This window comes from Erpetoichthys calabaricus, chromosome 2 (genome assembly GCF_900747795.2).
Source record: "Erpetoichthys calabaricus chromosome 2, fErpCal1.3, whole genome shotgun sequence".
NCBI classification, from domain to species: Eukaryota; Metazoa; Chordata; class Cladistia; order Polypteriformes; family Polypteridae; genus Erpetoichthys; species Erpetoichthys calabaricus.
In genome coordinates this window covers 172,503,353-172,518,022 of record NC_041395.2, presented here as the reverse complement: position 1 = coordinate 172,518,022, position 14,670 = coordinate 172,503,353, and the positions used below count along the sequence as shown (strand labels likewise).

Below are 14,670 nucleotides of genomic sequence, written 5' to 3'. Positions count from 1 at the left end.
AATTTTGTTTCAGTTTCAGTTTTAGCAGCTTCTCTCAATGAGGTGCCTTGTTAGCAACTTGTAAACACGACACACCAGACAAACCCACCTCTTCTGTAATGTGGTTTAAAACATGTAATTTAAGTAATAATTTATTACCAGTATTGTAGCAGATACTCTTAACTATCCCAAACTACCAAGAAGCATTTTAAAATTTCTTTCTTTGTTGCAGCTACCAGAACTGTGTCTACACTTACCGCATCCTTCCCAATGAGGAGAAGAGGATCTCAGTCCAGGTAGGGACTGCTTCAGTTCACACTTAAAGAGTATGAGCATATGCTTGGTCAAATGATTAATTATAGATGAACTAAAAGAGTTTGTCATTAGGATGTTGGAGTAGTGGCTGATGATACTGAGGCTATGGTGCCATATGTGAATAATAGATTATAAATCAGTTATATCATCCTGTTACAGCCATTTCCAACATTAGTGATGTCTTACATACAGTGGTGTGAAAAACTATTTGCCCCCTTCCTGATTTCTTATTCTTTTGCATGTTTGTCACACAAAATGTTTCTGATCATCAAACACATTTAACCATTAGTCAAATATAACACAAGTAAACACAAAATGCAGTTTTTAAATGATGGCTTTTATTATTTAGGGAGAAAAAAAATCCAAACCTACATGGCCCTGTGTGAAAAAGTAATTGCCCCCTTGTTAAAAAATAACCTAACTGTGGTGTATCACACCTGAGTTCAATTTCCGTAGCCACCCCCAGGCCTGATTACTGCCACACCTGTTTCAATCAAGAAATCACTTAAATAGGAGCTGCCTGACACAGAGAAGTAGACCAAAAGCACCTCAAAAGCTAGACATCATGCCAAGATCCAAAGAAATTCAGGAACAAATGAGAACAGAAGTAATTGAGATCTATCAGTCTGGTAAAGGTTATAAAGCCATTTCTAAAGCTTTGGGACTCCAGCGAACCACAGTGAGAGCCATTATCCACAAATGGCAAAAACATGGAACAGTGGTGAACCTTCCCAGGACCAAAATTACCCCAAGAGCGCAGAGACGACTCATCCGAGAGGTCACAAAAGACCCCAGGACAACGTCTAAAGAACTGCAGGCCTCACTTGCCTCAATTAAGGTCAGTGTTCACGACTCCACCATAAGAAAGAGACTGGGCAAAAACGGCCTGCATGGCAGATTTCCAAGACGCAAACCACTGTTAAGCAAAAAGAACATTAGGGCTCGTCTCAATTTTGCTAAGAAACATCTCAATGATTGCCAAGACTTTTGGGAAAATACCTTGTGGACTGATGAGTCAAAAGTTGGACTTTTTGGAAGGCAAATGTCCCGTTACATCTGGCGTAAAAGGAACACAGCATTTCAGAAAAAGAACATCATACCAACAGTAAAATATGGTGGTGGTAGTGTGATGGTCTGGGGTTGTTTTGCTGCTTCAGGACCTGGAAGGCTTGCTGTGATAGATGGAACCATGAATTCTACTGTCTACCAAAAAATCCTGAAGGAGAATGTCCGGCCATCTGTTCGTCAACTCAAGCTGAAGCGATCTTGGGTGCTGCAACAGGACAATGACCCAAAACACACCAGCAAATCCACCTCTGAATGGCTGAAGAAAAACAAAATGAAGACTTTGGAGTGGCCTGGTCAAAGTCCTGACCTGAATCCAATTGAGATGCTATGGCATGACCTTAAAAAGGCGGTTCATGCTAGAAAACCCTCAAATAAAGCTGAATTACAACAATTTTGCAAAGATGAGTGGGCCAAAATTCCTCCAGAGCACTGTAAAAGACTCATTGCAAGTTATCGCAAACGCTTGATTGCAGTTATTGCTGCTAAGGGTGGCCCAACCAGTTATTAGGTTCAGGGGGCAATTACTTTTTCACACAGGGCCATGTAGGTTTGGATTTTTTTTTCTCCCTAAATAATAAAAACCACCATTTACAAACTGCATTTTGTGTTTACTTGTGTTATATTTGACTAATGGTTAAATGTGTTTGATGATCAGAAACATTTTGTGTGACAAACATGCAAAAGAATAAGAAATCAGGAAGGGGGCAAATAGTTTTTCACACCACTGTATATTTTAAAATCAGTTTAATGGTACTTTAATGAAAATGTATCTATTTTAGTCAAACACACATAAATATCTGGTTGATTCCAAACTTTTGAATGCTGCTGTTTACCTGTATTATATAATTACATGATTAACTCTTTCAGGGTGAATGTCGACTTTTGTCGAAATTCAGGATTAGGGGACAGTAATCAGTTGTAAACTGCTACAAAACTTGCCGTTACATTTTAGTTTGACTCTCTTTGCTCGAAGGAAAGTTAGCTTTGTTGATTTGCCCTCAATTTCCTGCACGTGTATGAGTTAGCGAAGAGCAAAAAGTCTCTAAAATAGCATCGACATGTGGCGAGAGACCAAAGCGAATGCACAGAGCAAAAAACTCTGTGGACGTCGTTTTTCGTATTATGACTGTATCGGACCCTGACCTGTCAGACCTCTGATTTTGATGCTAGTGATCAGGAGATGGAGATTGAAAACTAAAGTGAGGTATCAGCATTAGCCAATTGTTCCCAAGCTGATCGTGGTGCTGAACACGTTTGTGTAGCTGATGCGCCTATGGAGGTAGGCCAGGGAGGTCAGCCACTTATGTTGACAAGAAGTTCAAACCATATTGCATCACACTGCGACTGCCACTGCTACCCACCTGCTGCATGAAGACAGTCAGGCTGCCGGGGGTTTTGGTATAATTTAACTGTAAAGTTTATAAGGATTTCTTTTATATGATATTATCTTGCATTTTCTATTTGGGTTTCTATTTTATGACTGCTGTGCATGTAGGGGTGCTTCTTTTACATTATTTACCATATATACTCCTGGATAAGTTCTCTCGCAGATAAGTCGGGACTTGATTTTATCATATAATTTCTGGTATTTTATAATGTTGGTCATATAAGTCAAATGCAGAAAACTCACGCTATTGGTCCAAGAGATTATGATATGGTAACACCCACCTGAGAGAGTAACCATGGAGAACACTGCCTTTTTTTTCTATGTGGGTGCGGCAATGCGCTGTATCAGCGTGTGCTCCTAACCTCTTTCTCTCTCTCTCTCTCTCTCTCTATTGTGCTCACATGACCACACAGTAATACCCGAACTATTCTGAAGCAACATTTGCACTGTTTTGTGTTTCTTCTATCTCACACCCTCATACACCTTTATCGTAAGAGAATCCCTTATCTACGATGGAGCGTTCAACGTTGTTGAAGTAACGAAAAAAATTGGTAAACTGCGCTGCTGCAACAAAATTCAATGTGTCTGAGAAAATGATACGAGATTGGAGGAGGCAAGAAGATGTAAAAAAAAAAATTATAATTTAAGTGTCGCATTTTTGAATGGGCGTATAAGTCGGGGTCTAATTTTATGATCTATTTTTCGAGTTTCAAAACCCGACTTATATGTGAGTATATACGGTACACCTGACTGTTGCATTTTCTTGTTATGGATAATGAGGCTGCCTTGGCAGGTTAAGGTCATTACCAAGATGGGATGGGACCCTAATGCATGTGGTCCTAGTTTGGCATCAAGGCCAGATTAAGACCCCCATAGGCCCCTGGGTGACATAACTCCTTAACAGAAAGTGATTATACTTTCAACAATATAGCAAGTGGACATAGGGTTGTTTTTAATGCAGCGCAGCATTTGCCACTCTTGATTTCAGCAATAGACTTTATCACTCATCTTCCCCTGCTCCTTAATCATTTTGGCCCATGAACACTTCATTGTTTCACCAAGTTGTAGGGGACATTTAATCTCACACATAAATTATCAATTAATCAAGGTTGGGTCTCTTATAGATCATGGATTGATTCTCCATTGTTTTATCAAGTGAGAGGGTGGCTTTTAGAGAAAAGGCTTCTTACTGTCAAGGGCCCCTGGGTGCTCACCTAGAATGCCCTGATGGAAGGTCTGCTTCTGGGGTAGCATGGTGCACAGTCTCTAATACTGCACCCTGACAGCCTAGCCTGGCCACTGCATCTGCATAGAAATTTCCTGCATCTCCAAATTACATGTGTGGAGGGGTGTTGGTGCATTAATCTTGTGATGGACTGGTGTTCAGGTCAGGGTTAGCTCTTCCTTTGCATCCAATACAATAGTGATAAACCTCTGGATTAAGTGGTTCAATAATGAATGGATTTTGTATAACAAACACATACATTTTTTAAATGCAGTGTGACTTTTCCATTTCCTCAAGGAAAGAAGGCTCAAAATGCTTTAGGAATCAAATCATCTTGCTTTTATTAATTTTGCATTTACTGAGGTTGCCCTTATTTTGTGTAATAAAACTGCTCAGCCTGCAAACTTGTCTTTGGTGTATTATCAGATTGTAAAACACGGAGGGGCCTACTTTACATTTATGAAACATTGCATTAAATTTTCTGGTTAGTATAGTTCATAATTACATTACTCTGGTTGTACAGGACCTTAAGGTATACGATGATATAGCATTGACTGTAGAAATTCCTGTTCTGTGTAATTATGCACCTCTGCATTCAGGGCAAGTGGGAAACTGCCCACACACCTTCTAGCAGATGGTGCTGTTGAACAAAAAACAAAGAAGTAGTAAACTTGTCACAATAACATATTGTTCAAATGATTATATCAAACTCATCTTAGGCATGAGAATCAGTTTTCTTTTTAATTTTCTATTAGATGCTAAAAGCAATTTGTTATCTAGAAAGATGTTTCTTTTTGGATTTTGTGAAATTTTCTTTCTGCTTGGTGTCACTTGCCTATTTCTGGGTGATTTGGGTAGGCCCTTCTACCATATACATTATTGGCTTATCTTTTCTTAGGAGTGTGCATGTACAGTCTGATCTTTTGAGTTGGGGGGGATTGGAAGCTATACCGCTTTCTAAGTGAACATGCACATTTCACTATTTATTGAGTATCATTACTATGATCATTATTATCATGAATCATGCTGATTGCTTATGTATGATTTAGTACTTTGTGCATTGCACACAAAATTGGAAATTTATTAATATTCATTTGAAGGTCTGCTTTCAGTGTTGAGTATTTGATGCTGGTGATGAGATATCTGTTAAAATTTTCCTTGAGCAGTTAATCATTTTCATTTGATGTGATTTTGTTATGGCACTATCCAACTGATATTGTATCATTAGTGTTACTGGTAGCCTAATACATTATAAAAGGCACCATCTCTCACTCGTGCCCTCACATGAGGTTTGCTGAAGGGCATCTCCTTCCCTGGCTGCCCTTCAATGTCACTGTAACAGCTCCAATCTTCCAGTTACTCCCATGCAGTTCCAAGAATCTTTTTTTTCTGCTGCCAGATCCCACTCATACCACTCACTTGGGGTTAGAAGAAACAGCATCTGCAATCTTGTTCTGCAACTCCTTCAGACAATCTAAACCAGAATTCTTCCTAAGGGTCACTGGCAACCCAGGTCAATTGATTTAAGGATAGGAGTGGAACTTGTAAGTTTTGCTATTATGTGCTCGATCATCTCTCTCTCCTTCTCTCACAATGACACACACACACACACACTCACGCACACACACACCCCTCTACATAGCTTCTCGCCTTTTCTGACAGCGAGTCTTTTCCGGGTCCACATGGCCCCATAGAATATTCATGCCAAAGATACAATGTACTAGAATGTATTGCCTGTAAGAATCCTTGTTTTGTGTAACAATATTGTAGAAGAAGTTACAGTAGCTATTGTAGTATTAATATTGTCACATGTATAAAGTAGGATGAACTTCTTACTTGTCCAAACAACATGTAACACATCATTATTCTCCAATGTCATGATAATCAAGGATGCATTAAAAAATATAACTTTATTTTATTTAAGGAAAGAGTCAATGAACCAGAATTATCATCACATTGAACCTCTTATTGTTGACTTCCTGTCCTTTAAACCTTTAGGTCCCTGTGATGCCTTTCAATCAAGAGACCCATGTTCAATCCCACATACTACATTTTGATTTTTGTCATGGTCCCAAGCCATTGACTTTTGTTTACAACCTGAGGTTCTTTACACCTGAAATAAAAATCAAGAATATTCTATACAAAGATGCTTTCAAATGCTGACAGTAACTATGTACTAAACACAACACATTTAAGGGTAATAACATTTTATAATCTAAAATTTGTAATTACTTTTTACCGTTCTCCTTTCCCACTCTCTTACGTAGACAACAGGATGGTGTTGGGTCTTTATTGTGTGTAGTAATGTTGCATTATACATCCCGCCACAGGCCACTAATTCAGGTCCTTCTTTTTGGCCCAAATTATTACATGGTGCCACCTTCATAAATGGTCTTTTTTTAAGAACATGGTGACCTTTAATGCCAAATGTGAAACATCTCACAAGAGCTGTGGTCTTTCATCTGTGACAAGAGTGTGCAGGAGAGTTTGAGGTCAGCTGCAAGTGGTGTTGTCCTGTTTTCAAAAGCCTACCTTTCTTGGCACACTTAAGAGACTAATTTATTGTGAAATATGTGTTTCTGTGTGTGAAACAAGAAAGTAAGAAAGAGACAGATATTTATTATCTAATAGATAAGGAAGGTGCTGCACACAGTAGATAGAGAAAATTAAACCTGTTGTTGTTAATAGTGCTATCCCAGAAGTTCTAGTAACATATACTGTACCTCGGTGAGTGTGAAGCACAAGTCCAGGAACCTATATCTGCAGTTCTACTATTTCTTATAATAAATTTACTTTCCTTGTGACATTAAAGTTGGGAACTTTTTGAAAAGGCCTTATAAATATGGGTAGTACTTTTTCTGGTATGGTATTTGGGTAAAGATCATAGATGAATTTCTGTCTCCATCTATCCTTACTTAAAGTGATCAAACAGCCTCTGCTACTTGGCTCTTGTACTCTTTCAGTTGTGGCCTGTTTTGATGCCCAGGCCATGGTCACTGCATCTTGCTTTCGTTTTCTCCCATTTCTGATACTATAAAGTGTTGCTTATACAGGAAGCAGCTTGTTACTCTTTAAGTGTGTCAGCATGGCTGCTGATTTTGCTTTTGTGGGTTTTTTTTCTTCTCTTTTTAACACCCACTCCCTCACTAGTACAGATATGTTGCCTTCTTTGTGATTATTGTTAGTAATGGCGGTGTATTAGACACACATGAGATATTTCAACAGATTGCTAAAGTAAAGTTTTCTAAAAGCCTCATTAATGCCTAGGCTTCCTACTTTTTTCATCACACACACAAAAGCAAAGTTACTTGTACCCTTATCCCAACATGTAAAGTCGTGCACCCCCATATGTATGTACATGACTGTATAGTATCATGTGCATGTAAATGCATGCATTTTCATGCACATGTGCACATATGTACATAATTATGCACACATGTGTCATTTATATACCCTAATAAGCATATTCAAGCTCGGAAAGCAGGATAATTAAATGCTAAGAAGAACATTCATGTACATTTCCATATATTAATCAAAGAGGTGACTGACCAATAACAGCTGCTCTAAAGATTTAATCACCAAGAACTTTAATCAACAAGAACCATTTTTAAAGGATTTTGTTTTCTTTAAACATTTTTAAAATATTTTTATGGAGTTTTTCTGAAAGTTTATTTTCGGAGGGTTCAGAAAATGTGGGTATAGAAATAGGAGCAAGGAGCTCATTTTTGGTTTCTAGTCAATAAGGTGAAATTATGTATTTTAATGCATTTTTGTTTATCATGGCACTAGCGAGTGCTATGTTGTTGAAGTTGATTGGACATGCAAGTGAAAATTCCACCATACATCTGATAATACTACTACTACTACTACTACTACTACTACTACTACTACTACATACTTAGACTTAGGTCCTTCTGTACCAGTTGGCAGACTGGGCAACAAATGCATCCCATCAAATTCAATATGCTATGTCTTATGCATCTACTTTTTTGAATTTTATAGATTGGAGATCTTCTTGGAGTGTCATGTGCTATGTCTATGTTGGCTAGCTTGCTTTCCACTTGCCCACCACAAATGCTAATAATACTCGAAAATGCATGGATACCATCACACAAATATATACTGGCATGTTTTCTTCTTCATGGATGATGACACCAAATTGTCTCTTACTTGTTTGTGATTTTTTCTTTCACTTGGCAATGTTGAAATAAGTTTCCAAGATGTATTTCTAACTTCTGTGTGTACACATATCAAGCTTTGTAGCATATGGAGTACTTGCTACCAAGAATACATCATGAATAGATGCTAACAAAGCTGCTTTTGAATTTAATTTCAAGACTGAAAAGCTGCCTCTCTTATATCCCTAGCACAGTACTTTATCCACATTTTAAAAAGCTGACAAAGTTTGTGGCTGCATTAATAGCCATTCATGCCTTCTCCCACACAATCACACTGATCTATATAGACAAGTACAGAAACACACCCCTTGCAGTACTCTAAATGTAATGTTTATTTTCTTCAACTATTTTGGGATTTTGCATAATTTTTCTATCATGAAGATTAAGGACTTTGATTGAGCTACAATAGATAGATGGATACACAAGTCATCTGTTCCAACTTTTCATCAGCACTGCTGTCCTTGATCCCTCCCAAAAGTATGATGTCCTCCAGGTAATCCCTGAAATGCATGAAGTGTACCTGTAATGCTCACTTTCATTCATGTGGGGAGATTTGCATATATTCTAAAGAACAAAATGGATATTGTGACCAAAATAGTTGTAGTGCAAAGCTGTGGTCTAATTTACATGAAAACTGTAACACATGAGTAAGAAATTATTTTGTCCATAATGGAGCTAAAATTTTGGTGTCTTTATGTTTGCATGAAACCTCTACATCATCTGATAATATCTGCTTTGTGGCATGGAGTTGTACAAATGCTAGAGTGGGTGACTTGAGGCACATCAAGCAAAGCGTTCTGCAGTAGTTTCTTCAGAGACTGTAGGGGCATGACTGGCCAGACAAAGTTGCTGATGTATATAGACATTCCTGGAAGATGGCAGCTGGGTGTGATCAGGCATTGTCTTGTCAGAAAATTTCATCAGGCAGGCAAGCCATAGTCCATCACTGAACTGGAAAGCTCAGGGTAACATGTACACACACTCAAGGATATTGAGGACACTGCAGGGCCAATTGGTGCTGCTCCTCAGCTGGAAGCAGGCCTTCAGCGCCCTGCACAAATACAATTTTACATACTACAAGAAGGAATGTCTTTCAAGATAAGAAATTACATTAAGTATATGGAAGAAAATTGGAAGAAAATGCTTAAGAAGACAAACTTGAGGATTGTTATAAACATTTTAATAATAGGTTAAACTACCGAGGGAAGCTTATTGCTTATTTTGCACAACATCTGGTGGAGCTGTGCTCCACTGGCCTTTAATGCACAAATTTCATGTTATGATAGTAATGTTCTCGAGGCATTACTGATGTTTTGTAGAAGGAATAAAAGAATCCTGAAATTGCTATGATCTGATGGTCTCCAGTAATTTTGGTGACAGGTATGTTATATGGACCTATAGTGGCTGAATTAAGTTAAACCAAATCAAGTGTATGCACTGCCTTTCTGATCTTTCTTTCCATTTTCTGAAAATTGTACCATATAAGCATTACAATAATTTTTGTCACATGGTGCTTATATAGCTGATCACCAAAATTTGCACACGGGGCACTGACAGACAAAAAGGGAGGTCAGTTGTGGTGACAAATGACCACAGAAAAGATGGCATGTAAGATCAGTGACATTACTGACAAGTATGTGGTAACATTCCCACAAGGACAGCCTGGGATGACACCTAATTCAAAATGTATCCTATTTAAGTGGTGGGAGGTTTGTAACACCTGGCGCCATACAGCTGCAAGCCGATATGGCTCACTATATAACCCATAATTCATTGCCATGACCATTTTCCATATACATAGTATGTAGACAATTTATATTAATCACATGATTTTAGAGTAGCCACAAATGGGTAGGTCTGTAAGACAAGTGATTGATTTTCAAAGTTAATAGAATAGCTTAAAATTCATGAATTGTGAATAAATCAAAACCACATCAGTCAAAAACAAAATTTTCATGACAAGGAAAGCGCTCAAAAAAGTTTTTTTGGGACTATATATTGCTACATAAACATTTTATTAAATAGTTCCTGCCATAATGTCAATGGTAACATGGAATGGTCAGCATGGCCTTAGCAACCATATAGCTTCCCAAACCTCTAAAATGGTGGCACTGTTAATAATGTTTCAGTAAAAAATGCATGCATTTTGCACATTTTGACCATACAAATGGATTGGTCATCTATTGCTCTCATTTATGAGAATCTCTCTTACGTACTTTCTCCACTTTTTTTTTTCACACTACACGGAGTAGGTAACATATAAAAAATATCATTTTTAGGTGGAGTATTCCTTTAGGTTTCTACAGTTTTTAAAAGATCAGAGATAAAGGGGACAATTACAACACAACACATATCAAACAGTAAGGAACTCTGGTTCAGCAGTGGTGCATACATGTGTAGGGGCCTTTTTAGATAAGCTAACTTTATTAAATCTATAATAATAAAAGGCAAAGCCCTCACTGACTGACTGACTGACTGACTCACTCACTCACTCACTGACTGACTGACTCACTCATCACTAATTCTCCAACTTCCCGTGTAGGTGGAAGGCTGAAATTTGGCAGGCTCATTCCTTACAGCTTACTTACAAAAGTTAGGCAGGTTTCATTTCGAAATTCAAAGCATAATGGTCATAACTGGAACATATTTTTTGTCCATACACTGTAATGGAGGAGGCGGGGTCACGTATCGCGTCATCACGCCTCCTACGTAATCACGTGAACTAAAAACAAGGAAGACATTTACAGCACGAGTCACACACGGGAACGAAGGTAAATGACATTAATTTTTGACTGTCTTTTAATACTGTGTAAGCATACATATTAACACATGTGCAATTAAACGTGTGCATTTACGGGGTGATTTCTCAGGCTTAAAAGCTCACCTTTTATCAAACGCGGGAAGAAAGGTAACTGACGTTGTTCACTGTCTTTTAATACTGTGTAACCATACATATTAACACATGTCCAATTAAACGTGTGCATTTACGGGGTGATTTCTCAGGCTTAAAAGCTCGCCTTTTACTAAAAAGGTAAATGCAAAACTATTTTCAATCAGTTTATTGAAACGCTCCCGTTAAGGATTGCAATAACATATTCGCAAGATAAAAGAACGAAGTAGGGGGAAATGGAGGAACAGCCGCAAACAGCGAAGAGCAAAAAATTAATTAAACAATTGAGAACGGAGTGAGTTAAGCATACAAGCATGTTCATAAGGGAAACAAAGCACGGTGTAAAACGTAAGTTTAAATTAAGTTTATAGAAACGCTCCCGCTGCTGATTGCAATAACATATTCGCGAGATAAAAGTTTAATGAGAAGACACGAGGTATAAACGAACCACACGCCGTGGCGCAACGTTAGGGGCAACAGTTTCAACCATTCTATGATCTGCTTCTCGCAACTGAAAGACGGCACATGGTGGATGTTAGCCGACTTGCTGACCGCAACGTTAGGGGCTTCAACTATGGCGCTGACGCCACATCTCAGTGCCAACACTTTGCAGACTGTACTTAAAAGACACGCCCTCCTCACTGGACAGTTAAAAACACCAATCAAACTAACGATGACATCAAGTATTACCCAATCAAAAGTACGAAAGGAGGCATCTTCATAAAATGCGTGTGGGATGATTTGCATGAGACGCTGCTTTAAAAAAAAAATGATAAAAAAAATACGGGATAAATCCCGTCCAGTATTGATTCAAAACGGGACGCGCAATTTCATTCTCAAACGCGGCACGATTCCGTATTTTAAAGGACGGGTGGCAACCCTACACTGCCAGGTAACCACCCATACAATCAGATTGTGATTCAGACTAGGAATGCAATGAATGTAATTATCCCGATCTACATACAAGGCGAAAGTCTTGCAACATTCAAAGATGATGGTTTGGGATAAGTACACCATACAACATAAAAGAGCTTATGAAGCCTTGAACCGAAAAAAGCAAGATCTCAGAGATCGTAAAAAAAAAAAATAGGAGGTAATGTCGTTTTACTCGCTGTACATTTTACTCAAACATTACCAGTTATTTCACGAGGGAGACCAGCAGATGAACTCAACGCGTGTTTAAAATCCATGCTTCTCCCACGCTCGGTTATATGTCGCGTGTTCTCGGGTAGGTGCACCAAAAAATGTATACATTTAAGCATGTAATGGGCAAACAAAAAATGAGGTATACCCGAAGGCACTGCAGTAGTACTTAATGTAACTTTACTTCTTAAATGTTAATGTTTTACTGTTTAATAATTTATACGCTTCTTATATGTTGTTCAAATTCTTTTATCAAAATACCACTGACAGCGCAATGCACGATAACATGGAGTGAATACACCATACGCATCCGCCCACGGCTGCCCTGCTCTGCGCAGATAGGAGTTGATTCTACAATAAAATAAAATAAAGATAAAAAGAGTAAAACAATCATCACCCATAAAGCGTGTGTGTGTGTATATATGTGTATATATATATGTTGATATGTGGATGTGTATATATATATATATATATATATATATATATATATATATATATATATATATATATATATATATATATATATATGTAGATATGTATATATATGTGTATATGTATATGTATATATATGTTTATGTGTGTGTGTATTTTATATATATAAAACACAGCAACACTCATAACAATGACAACACAATTACATTGACAATCATGTTACCTTATTTTTAAAATTTTTCCTTTTTTTTTCATAACCTCTTTAACACACTACTTCTCCGCTGCGAAGCGCGGGTATTTTGCTAGTTAAATAATAACCTGTAGATTGGGATAATCTCACCATTTTATTGAACCAGTTTAGCTTTTCTATAGACGCAGGTCTTAACATTTAATATGGAAAAATACATAGGTACTTGAGTCTGTAATCACAGATAAAAGCAAATCCTTTAAGTTCACCTCCCTTCCACCCTACTTGGAAATGTAATATTGCTTAAAAATATTATCAACGTTTGTTAATACTTGTATTGGATTTAATAGGCTAAATTATTTGATTAAAATAATGTAGGATACATATTTTGTTTTTTTCATGCCAGAGTTTTGATGGTTTCCCTCCCCCTTTATGGCTTTTTGGGGCATACTTATAATAGTATCTGCTAATAAACACATAGTTCTAAATACAAATATTAGAACAAACCTTAATTTCAAAGCTCCCTTGAAATGAATGGTTTGCTTGCTTGGCTACTATTATGCAGCAGCCTGCTTACTTCCCTTATTAGTTGTCTTACTACCTTATTAATTACATTACAGCACCTATGTCTACTGTGCATACATTGTGTATTATTGAATTGATCTGAGTATAATCTTGTCCTGATTTTGAATTTTTTTCACATCTAGCTATTCCAATTCAGAGTCCTCCTCTCCCAAATATGGAAATTTGAACACATTGTATCCTGAAGTCCTAGTTTATTGCCTGTTCAATTCCTAAGGGACACAGGTTAATACAATTTAAACCATCTCTTGATTTCAAATTCTGATTTTCCTCATGTTTAACATGTACTAAGTGAATTTAGACAAAAACTTCCAACATACGTTGGTTTTGTGAAAAAGTCTGTGTTGGTGCACACTGCACGTGAAAGGAATGGAATAAAGTTGTTGCAAACCAAGCCAAAAAACTTTCATGGATTGATTTACAGTGCTGTGCTGTGTGCTACTAATGATTTAACACAATGCACAGGATGAAGTGAGATAAGAATGATGTTTTGAGCTCATCCCCCTGCCTTGACATAAGTGAAAAAAACAAAGCTGTGCTTCGAAGTAAAACAGATCCATGTTTGAAGTTTCATCTATTTTTAAAACCATGTAATCCAGTTCAGAATTATGGTGATTGCAGCCTATCTAGGCATCAGGAGAAAGGCAGAAAGTATTTCTGGACAGGGAAAAACAATCATAGGGTCATCAATCAGACTAACCAGTATCTCCTTCAGTTAATGTTCTTGCCATTCCTGGAGTGATATAGGGAAATCTGGAGTACTCAGAAATGCTCACGCAGACACCACACAGTCCAACAGATTATGGAGCTGTTACAAATTGTAATAAACAGTAGGGCAAATCAATGCATGAATAGCATACTGGCCAGAAAAGCTGGAGCAAAGTGTAAGAACTTGAACCTACCTATGTAACTTAAGGTACCGCTGACAACTATTTAGCTGGTGCATGTCAAACAGCTTTGTTAATTTTTTCCATGATGTAAAATTACTCTATTAACTAGCGAGCAGGTTTGAACAATCACTTGGGCTTACAATCCACTTACACTCCATTAAGTGTTACAATGCTTTGCCGTTATCTGATTTGTGGTGAGCTGCAATGGACATTATTGAGTTACCACTCTTTTCAAGTTAACATTCTTGTACAGGGCAGTGAATGTTCTTTATCAAGGAAGTGAAACAACAACATGAAGGAAGCCAAACTCATTAAAATATCTTTTCACTGCCAAGCTGTCTTTAAGACTTGCAGCTCTCCAAGTCATTGTGTGATTCACCCAAGTGAAAAGTTG

General features: G+C 37.6%; 1 protein-coding gene across 1 annotated transcript in view; it reads left to right on the top strand.

The window, feature by feature from the left end:
- inpp5d (inositol polyphosphate-5-phosphatase D) overlaps positions 1–14,670 on the top strand; it is a 127,917-nt gene that overhangs the window by 9,960 nt on the left and 103,287 nt on the right. The window contains exon 2 of the mRNA XM_028794802.2: positions 212–275. Within this exon, the coding sequence (XP_028650635.2) occupies positions 212–275 (64 nt within the window). The remainder of the gene's footprint in view (positions 1–211; positions 276–14,670) is intronic.